At 38.4% G+C, this 10,968-nt stretch overlaps 1 protein-coding gene across 1 annotated transcript; it reads right to left on the reverse strand.

Annotated features, from left to right (window-relative positions):
* Positions 1-311: 311 nt before the first annotated feature.
* Positions 312-2,054, reverse strand: PGK2 (phosphoglycerate kinase 2). The gene has a single exon (XM_034990553.1). The coding sequence runs from the start codon at positions 1,751-1,753 to the stop codon at positions 359-361; it is 1,395 nt and encodes a 464-aa protein (XP_034846444.1). The 5' UTR covers positions 1,754-2,054; the 3' UTR covers positions 312-358.
* Positions 2,055-10,968: the final 8,914 nt, after the last annotated feature.

The raw sequence follows: 10,968 nt of genomic DNA on the forward strand, positions 1-10,968 counted from the left end.
ACTTGGGTTTTGTCTTGTTTTCCATGTTTCAAGTAGTAGAACAATAGCAAAGCTGGAGTAAAATAAAAAAGAGAGAGATTAAGCTTCTTCAACTCACTTTAATATGCAATGTAAGAGTATATCCTTCCTATGAATCACAACAAGTTTAACTGAGATCTTGAAGAGAGCAGGCAAATGCATGACAGAACTAAAATGAGTTACATTGTTGTATTGATGATAAGAGTTCCTGATAACTGATCCTTTAGTCATTGCCTAGGCCTTGGTATAGGGGTAAAATATAACAAAAGTCAAGGTGCAGTGTAGAGCACTAAGTTGAATTAAAGCCTATGGACAGGAAATAGTGGAAAGGAAAAGTCAACTACAGGCTGCTGAGGGCTTCCACCCCAGGAAGGACTTTACCTTCCAGGAGTTCCAGACTGGCACCTCCTCCAGTGCTCACATGGCTGACTTTATCTTCAGTGTTCCATTTGGCACAGCAAGTAGCCGTGTCTCCACCTCCTATAATGGTGATACAGCCCCTGGAAGTGGCTTTCACAATTTCATCCATGAGGGCTTTTGTTCCCTTAGCAAAGGCATCCCATTCAAATACCCCTACAGGTCCATTCCACACAATTAGCTTGGCTTGGGCCACAACTTGAGCATTCCTCTTGTTGGTCTCAGGACCACAGTCCAAAGCCATCCAGCCAGCAGGTATGCCTGATGCTACAGTGGCTTGGCCAACCTTAGCATTCTCCTCAAACTTGTCAGCAGTGACAAAGTCGACAGGAAAGGTAATGTTCACACCATTCTTACTGGCTTTAGCCATGATATCTTTGACAATCTTGGCCCCTTCTTCATCAAAGAGGGATGCACCAATCTCCATGTTGTTGAGTACCTTAAGGAAGGTAAAAGCCATTCCACCACCAATTATCATCTCATTGACTTTGTCCAGCATATTTTGGATAAGTTGGATTTTGTCTGCCACTTTGGCTCCACCAAGTATAGCCAGAAAGGGTCTCTCTGGGTTTTCCAAGGCTTTGGCAAAGTAGTCCAGCTCTTTTTTCATCAGGAACCCAGATGCTTTCTGGGGCAGATTCACTCCCACCATAGAACTGTGGGCCCGGTGAGCAGTGCCAAAAGCATCATTGACATAGACATCCCCTAGTTTGGAGAGTGATGCTCGGAAGGCTTCTATTTTATCTGGCTGAGCTTTAAGCTTATTTCCAGAAGGATCCTGGCCTTTTCCTTCTTCCTCCACATGAAAGCGTAGGTTCTCCAGTAGGATAACTGAACCAGCAGCCGGGTTGGCACAGGCTTTCTCCACTTCTGGGCCCACACAGTCCTTTAGAAACAGAACATCCTTGCCCAGTAAGGATTTGAGCTCAGCAGCAACAGGCTCTAATGAGTATTTATCTGGCATGGGAACACCATCAGGTCGACCCAGATGACTCATAAGAACTACTGACCTGGCTCCATTATCTAGACAGTACTTGATGCTTGGGATGGAAGCTTTGATTCTCTGGTTATTTGTAATCTGGCTCTTCTTCATGGGAACATTAAAGTCTACTCTCATGATGACTCGCTTCCCTTTAACATCCAGCTTGTCCAAAGTTAACTTCTTAGAAAGAGACATCTTGACAATACAAAGACAGAAGCTGACAGCTAAATCCCAATGCTGAAGAATCACTTTACTGTTGCTCGCACGTTGGATAGGTGGTACTTTCCAACGCCTTTCCCCTTGGCCCGCCCCCTTCTTCTCATCACTGTCTTCCATAGGGCAGACATGATTGCACGGGGGAAAAGGAAATCTGGCTCTGTGATTGGCTAATGGTCTTGTCAATCTGGATTTGGAATGTGTTGCCCGTGCACATTCAAACTGCCAGTGCTGAGCGTGAACCCGGGGTAGTGGCACCTGGCTTGGAGTGAGAGCTGGGCAAGTGAAGAAACCCTGGAATAAGAATGTTGAGGCCAGGGGCGCCTGGGTGGCTCAGTCGTTAAGCGTCTGCCTTTGGCTCTGGTCGTGATCCCAGGGTCCTGGGATCGAGCCCCGCATCGGGCTCCCTGCTCGGCGGGAAGCCTGCTTCTCCCTCTCCCCCTCCCCCTGCTTGTGTTCCTGCTCTCGCGGTCTCTCTCTGTCAAATAAATAAAATCTTAAAAAAAAAGAAAGAATGTTGAGGGCAAAGGCTCCTGCAGATTCTCTTTTTCCACCTCTCTTTTGGCACTTTCTCTTATTCTTAAAACAAAATGAAGCAAAATAAAACAAAAACCCTCAGCCAGGTCAAATCTTAATTATATTGAGATATAAAAACTGTAGTATCAAATAAAGAGGTGATTTGTAAAAATGGTTCTATGACTCCTTGTTTATTCGAGGCATCGTAGTATGCTTCTGTTTTTATCTTTATAAATATTTCTGGGCGCCTGGGTGGCTCAAATGGTTAAGCGTCTGCCTTCGGCTCAGGTCATGATCCCAGGGTCCTGGGATCGAGTCCCACATCGGGCTCCCAGCTCAGCGGGGAGCCTGCTTCTCCCTCTGACCCTCTGACCCTCTCCCCTCTCATGCTGTTTCTCTCTCGCTCGCTCTCTAAAAAATAAATAAAATCTTTAAAAAAAAATATTTCTGTTAACAACATAGCTTGGTGTCAGCCTTTGGCTTTAGATATATTCTAGGGTAAGCGGGAATGACCTGTTTTTATGACTTTATTTTATTCTCAGACCACTGAGAAATTAGAAAATGCTTACAGAAGAAAGAAAATACAAACAAATAATACAATTAAATTTATGGGACACAAACAAATGTAATGTTAAAGAGGAAATTTCTTGCTCTAATGCTTAAGTTAAATAAGACTTCAAATTAACAACCTAACTTAAGGGACTAGAAAAAAGAAAAACAAACTAAATTCAAAGGTTGCAGAAGAAAGGAAATAATAAAGATTAGGACAGTGGTAAATGAAATTGAAAATAGAAAAACAATAGACAAAATTAAAAAACCCAAAAATTTTGTTCTTTGAAAAGATCAAAATTGACAAACCTCTATCTAAATGGACTAAGAAAAAAAAAAGACTCAAATTACTAAGATAAGAAATGAGTGAGGACATTACTATTTATTTTATAGAAAGAACAATGATTATAAGAGAGTACTATAAATAATTTCATAGCAAAAAATCAGATATACTAGGTGAAATGAACAAATTCCTAGAAACACAAACCCTACCAAGACAGAATCATGAAGAAATAAAAAAAAAAATAGATTTATAACTAGTAAGGTGTTAGAATCAGTAATCAAAAATTTCCTGATAAAGAAAAGCCCTGGACCTGATGGCTTCACTGGTGAATTCTACCAAACATTTACAAGACAACTAATACCAATTCTTCTCTAACTTAAAAAAAAAAATGAAGAGAAGGGAGCACTTTCTAATTCATTCTATGATGTCAGGATTACTCTGATACCAAAACCAGACAAAGGCAATTTAAGAAAAGAAAACTGCAGATCAATATTTCTTATGAACATTGAAGCAAAAATCCTCAACCAAATACTCGCAAACAGAATTCAGCAGCATATTAAAAGAATTATACACACCATGACCAAATGGGATTTATTCCTGGAACACAAGGATGGTTCAATATATGAAAATCAATCAATGTAATACACCACATTAACAGAAAGAGGGAAAAGAAAACACATGATTATCTCAGTTGATGCAGAAAAAAGCATTTGACAAAATTCATCTCCCTTTCATGATAAAAACATTCAACAAACTAGGAATAGAAAGAAAACCACCTGAACATAATAAAAGTGAAATGTGAAAAATTCACAGTGTGGCTCAGTCGTTAAGCGTCTGCCTTGGGCTCAGGTCATGATCCCAGGGTGCTGGGATCGAGTCCCACATCTGGCTGCCTGCTTATCGGGAAGCCTGCTTCTCCCTCTCCCACTCCCCCTGCTTGTGTTCCTGCTCTCGCTATCTCTCTCTCTCTGTCAAATAAATAAATAAAATTAAAAAATAAAAAGTCACAGCAAACATCATACTCAATAATGAAAGACTGAATGCTTTTTCTCTAATATCTGATATAACATTTTATTAAGTATTTTACTGGAAGTTCTAGCTAGAGAAATTAGACAATAAAAAGAAATAAAAGTTATCTAAATTGGAAAGGAAAAAGTATCATTCTCTCTGTTTACAGAGGATATAATTCTGATGCAGAAAACCCTAAATATTGCACCAAAAAAAACCATTAGAACAAAAAAATGAATTCAGCAAAGTAGCAGGATATAAAGTCAACACTCAAAAATCTGTTGCATTTTTATACACTGATAAACAATCAGAAAAGGAAATTGCAAAATAATTGCATTTATAATAGCATCAATAAGATAAAACACTTGAGAATTAACTTAACCAAAGAAGTAAAAGACTTGTACAAAAAAAAAAAAATACAAAACATTGCTGAAAGAAATTTAAAAAGACTTAAATAAATGTAAATGGAAACACATTATGTGTTCTTAGTTTAGAAATTCTAATATTAAAATGTCAGTGCTACCCAAAGTTATCTACAGATTCAAAACAATCCCTATAAAAATGCCAAGGATGTTTTTGCAGAAATGGAAAAACTTGTCCTCAAATTCATATGGAATTGCAAGGGACCCCAGATAGCCAAAACAATTTTTGAAAAGAATGAAGCTGTAGGAATTGCACTTCCTTTCAAACTTACCACAAAGCTATAGTTATATAAACACTGTGATACTGGCATAAAGACAGACATATAGGCCAACGGATTAGGATAGAGATCCCAGAAATAGACCCTTACATGTATGATCAAATAATTTTTGACGAGAGTATCAAGACCATTAAATGTGGAAAAGACAATCTTTTCAATAAATATGCTGAGAAAATTGAATATCCACATGCAAGAGAATCAAGTTAGACCCTTATCTAACACTGTATACAAAAAAAAAAATACCTCAAAATGGGTCAAAGGCCTAAATGCAAAATTTAAAGCTATAAAACTCTTAGAAGAAAACACAGGGGCAAAAGTATCATGATACTAAATTGGCAATAATTTCTTGGATCTGACACCAAAGTCATAGACAAAAAAGGAAGAAAAATAAACTAGACTTCACGAAAATTAAAGAAGTTTGTTCATCAAAAAACACTACCACACAGTAACACAGTAAAAATGTAACCCACAAAATAGACAGTATTTGCAAATCAAGTATCTGATAAGAGGTAAATATCCAGAATATACATAGAACTCCTAAAACTCAACAACAAAAAAACAACCTTATAAAAATTGTCAAAGACTTGAATACCCACTTTGTCAATAAGCACCTAAAGAGATGCTCAACATCACTAATCATTAGGGAAATATACATTAAAACTACAATGAAGTGCCACTTTAGCCCATTAGGAGAGCAACTATCAAAGGAAGAAAGGAAAAAAGGAAAAAGGAAGGAAGGAAGGAAGGAAGGAAGGAAGGAAGGAAGGAAGGAAGGAAGGAGGGAAGGAGGGAAGGAAGGAAGGAAGGAAAGAAGGGGGAGAGGCAAGGAGGGAGAAATGTTGGCAACAGTGTAGAGAAAATGGAAATTTTGCACACTGTTGGTGGGAATACAAAATGACACACCCCCTGCAGAAAACAGTATGGTGATTCTTCTAAAAATTAAACATACAATTTCTATGTGATCCAGCAATTCTTCTTCTGGGTATATATCCAAGATAATTGAAAATAAGATCTCAAAGAGATATTTGTACATCTATTTTCATAGTAGCATTATTCACAATAGTTAAAATATGGAAGCAACCTAAGTGTCCATTGATAGGTAAATGAATAAATAAAATGTGGTATGTACATATAATGAAATAAAAAGGAAGGGAATTCTGACACATGCTACAACATGAAAGAAACTTGAGGACATTCTGCTAAGTGAAAAAGGTGAGTCACAGAAAGACAAATACTGTATAGTTCCACTCCCCTGAGGTACCTGGTGTTGTCAGAATCATACAGAAAGTAGAATGGTGATGGCCAAAGACTGAAAGAAGAGATGGATGGGTAGTTATTGTTTACTGGGTACAGAGTTTCAGTTTTACAAGATGAAAAGAAGTCTGGAGATGGATGGTGGTGGTAGTACAACATGATGGATGTATTTTAATATCACTTGAACTGTACAGTTAAAAATGGTTAAGATGGCAAATTTGACACTATCTGTATTTTGCCATAAAAATTAGGAAAAAATAGGAGGAGGAGCAAGATGGTGGAGGAGTAGGAGACCTAAATTTCGTCTGGTCCCAGGAATCAAACCATTCTGGTCCCAGGGATCAAACCATTCTGAACACCTATGAACCCACAGGAGATTGAAGAAAAGAATAGCAGCAACTCTCTGGACAGAGAACCCCCCTCAAAATCAGTAAAAAGAGGTCAACACCCTGACATCTAATAGTAAAACTTACAAGTCTCAGAGACAAAGAGAAAATCCTGAAAGCAGCTCGGGACAAGAGGTCTGTAACCTACAATGGTAGAAACATTAGATTGGCAACAGACCTATCCACAGAGACCTGGCAGGCCAGAAAGGACTGGCAGGATATATTCAGAGCACTAAATGGGAAAAATATGCAGCCAAGAATACTATATCCAGCTAGGCTGTCATTGAAAATAGAAGGAGAGATAAAAAGCTTCCAGGACAAACAAAAACTAAAGGAATTTGCAAACACGAAACCAGCACTACAAGAATTTTGAAAAGTTCCTCTAAGCAAAGAGAGAGCCTATAAGTAAGATAGACCAGAAAGGAATAGAGACAATATACAGTAACAGTCACCTTACAGGCAATACAATGGTACTAAATTCATATCTTTCAGTAGTTACCCTGAATATAAATGGGCTAAATGCCCCAATCAAAAGACACAGGTTACCAGATTGGATAAAAAAACAAGACCCATCAATATGCTGTCTGCAAGAGACTCATTTTAGACCCAAAGACACCTCCAGATTGAAAGTGAGGGGGTGGAAAACCATTTAGCATGCTAATGGACACCAAAAGAAAAATGGGGTGGCAATCCTTATATCAGACAAATTAGATTTTAAACCAAAGATGAGAATAAGAGATGAAGAAGGACACCATATCCTACTTAAAGGGTCTATCCAACAAGAAGATCTAACAATTGTAAATATCTATGCCCCTAACATGGGAGCAGCCAATTATATAAGCCAATTAATAACAAAATTAAAGAAACACATAAAAAACAATACAATAATAGTAGGAGACTTTAACATCGCCCTCAATGAAATGGACAGATCATCTAAGCAAAAGATCAACAAGGAAATAAAGACTTTAAATGACACACTGGACCAAATGGACTTCACAGATATATTCAGAACATTCCATCCCAAAGCAACAGAATACACATTCTTCTCTAGTGCCCATGGAACATTCTCCAGAATAGATCACATCCTAGGTCACAAATCAGGTCTCAACTGGTACCAAAAGATTGGGACCATCCCCTGCATATTTTTGGACCACAATGCTTTGAAACTAGAACTGAATCACAAGAGGAAAGTCAGAAAGAACTCAACTACATGGAGGCTAAAGAGCATCCCACTAAAGAATGAATGGGTCAACCAGTAAATTAAAGAAGAATTTTAAAAAATCCATGGAAACAAATGAAAATGAAAACATAACTGTTCAAAATCTTTGGGATTCAGCAAAGGCAGTCCTAAGAGGAAAGTATATAGCAATACAAGCCTTTCTCAAGAAACAAGAAAGGTCTCAAATACAAAACGTAACCCTACACCTAAAGGAGCTGGAGAAAGAACAGCAAATAAAGCCTAAACCCAGCAGGAGAAGATAAATAATAAAGATCCGAGCAGAAATCAATGAAATAGAAACCAAAAGAACAGTAGAGCAGATCAACAAACCTAGGAGAGGTTCTTTCAAAGTTTTAATAAGATTGATAAACCCCTGGCCAGACTTATCAAAAAGAAAAGAGAAATGACCCAAATCAACAAAATCATGAATGAAAGAGGAGAGATCACAACCAACAATAAAGAAATACAAACAATTATAAGAACATATTATGAGCAACTATATGCCAGCAAATTAGATAATCTGGAAAAAATGGATGCATTCCTAGAGATGTATCAACTACCAAAACTGAACCAGGAAGAAATAGAAAACCGGAACAGACCCATAACCATTAAGGAAATTGAAGCATTAATCAAAAATCTCCCAACAAACAAAAGCCCAGGGCCAGATGGCTTCCCAGGGGAATTCTACCAAACATTTCAAGGAGAATTAATACCTATTCTTCTGAAACTGTTCCAAAAAATAGAAATGGAAGGAAAACTTCCAAACTCATTTTATGAGGCCACCATTACCTTGATCCCCAAATCAGACAAAGACCCCATCAAAAAGGAGAATTACAGACCAATATCCTTGATGAACATGGTTGCAAAAATTCTCACCAAAATACTAGCCAATAGGATCCAACAGTACATTAAAACGATTATTCACCACGACCAAGTGGGATTTATTCCTCGGCTACAAGGCTGGTTCAATCAATCTATGTGATACAATACATTAATAAAAGAAAGAACAAGAACCATATGATCCTCTCAAGAGATGCAGAAAAAGCATTTGACAAAGTACAGCATCCTTTCTTGATTAACTCTTCAAGTATAGGGATAGAGGGTACATACATCAATATCATAAAAGCCATCTATGAAAAACCCACAGCGAATATCATTCTCAATGGGGAAAAACTGAGAGCTTTCCCCCTAAGGTCAGGGACACTGCAGGGATGTCCACTATTACCACTGCTATTCAACATAGTATTAGAAGTCCTAGCCACAGCAATCAGACAACAAAAAGAAATCAAAGGCATCGAAATCAGCAAAGAAGAAGTCAAACTCTCACTGTCTGCAGATGATATGATACTTTATGTGGAAAACCCCAAAGACTCCACCCCAAAACTGCTAGAACTCATACAGGAATTCAGTAAAGTGGCAGGATATAAAATCAATGCACAGAAATCAGTGGCATTCCTATACACAAACAGCAAGACAGAAGAAAGAGAAATTAAGGAGTCAATCCCATTGACAATTGCACCCAAAACCATAAGATCCTAGGAATAAATCTAACCAAAGAGGCAAAGAATCTGGACTCAGGAAACTATAAAATACTCATGAAAGAAATTGAGGAAGACACAAAGAAATGGAAAAACGTTCCATGCTCATGGATTGGAAGAACAAATATTGTGAAGATGTCAATGCTCCCTAGAGCAATCTACACATTCAATGCAATCCCCATCAAAATACCATCCATTTTTTTTCAAAGAAATGGAACAAATAATCCTAAAATTTGTATGGAACCAGAAAAGACCCCGAATAGGCAGAGGAATGTTGAAAAGCAAAGTTGGTGGCATCACAATTCCAGACTTCCAGCTCTATGACAAAGCTGTCATCATCAAGACAGTATGGTACTGGCACAAAAACAGACACATAGATCAATGGAACAGAATAGAGAGCCCAGAAATGGACCCTCAACTCTATGGTCAACTCACCTTGACAAAGCAGGAAAGAATGGCCAATGGAAAAAAGACAGTCTCTTCAACAAATGGTGTTGGGAAAATTGGACAGCCACATGCAGAAGAATGAAACTGGACCATTTCCTTACACCACACACAAAAATAGACTCCAAATGGTTGAAAGACCTCAATGTGAGACAGGAGTCCATCAAAATCATAGAGGAGAACACAGGCAGCAACCTCTTCGACCTCAGCCACAGCAACTTCTTCCTAGAAACATCACCAAAGGCAAGGGAAGCAAGGGCAAAAATGAACTCTTGGGACTTCATCAAGATAAAAAGCTTTTGCACAGCAAAAGAAACAGTCCACAAAACCAAAAGACAACGGACAGAATGGGAGAAGATATTTGCAAATGACATATCAGATAAAGGGCTAGTATCCAAAATCTATAAAGAACTCATCAAACTCAACACCCAAAGAACAAATGATCGAATCAAGAAATGGGCAAAAGACATGAACAGCCATTCTTCCAAAGAAGACATCCAAATGGCCAACAGACTCATGAAAAAGTGCTCAACATTGCTCAGCAGCAGGGAAATCCAAATCAAAACCTCAAAGAGATATCCCCTCACACCAGTCAGAATGGCTAAAATTAACAAGTCAGGAAATGACAGATGTTGGCAAGGATGTGGGGAAAGGGGAACCTTCCTACAGTGTTAGTGGGAATGCAAGTTGGTGCAGCCACTCTTGAAAACAGTATGGAGGTTCCTCAAAAAGTTGAAAATAGAGCTACCCTACAACCCAGCAATTGCACTACTGGGTATTTCCCAAAGATACAAATGTAATGATGCAAAGGGGTACATGCATCCTAATGTTTATCGCAGCAATGTCCACAATAGCCAAACTATGGACAGAGCCAAGATATCCATTGACAGATGAATGGATAACGAAGATGTGGTATATACATAAAATGGAATATTATACAGCCATCAAAAGGAATGAAATCTTGCCATTTGCAACGACGTGGATGGAACTGGAGGGTATTATTCTGAGCGAAATAAGTCAATCAGAGAAAGACATGTATTATATGATCTCACTGATATGAGGAATTCTTATTTCCAGGAAACAAACTGAGGGTTGCTGGAGTGGTGGGGGATGGGAGGGATGGGGTGGCTGGGTGATAGACATTGGGGAGGGTATGTGCTATGGTGAGCGCTGTGAATTGTGTAAGACTGTTAAATCACAGACCTGTACCTCTGAAACAAATAATACATTATAGTTAAAAAAAAAAAGATGATAGTAGGAAGGGAAAAATGAAGGGGGGAAATCGGAGAGGGAGATGAAGCATGAGAGACTATGGACTCTGAGAAACAAACTGAGGATTCTAGAGTGGAGGGGGGTGGGGGAATGGGTTAGTCTGGTGATGAATATTAAAGAGGTTACATATTGAATGGAGCACTGGGTGTTATACGCAAACAATGAA

This window comes from Mirounga leonina, unplaced genomic scaffold (assembly GCF_011800145.1).
Source record: "Mirounga leonina isolate KUSES-001 unplaced genomic scaffold, KU_Mleo_1.0 Mir_53, whole genome shotgun sequence".
NCBI lineage: Eukaryota > Metazoa > Chordata > Mammalia > Carnivora > Phocidae > Mirounga > Mirounga leonina.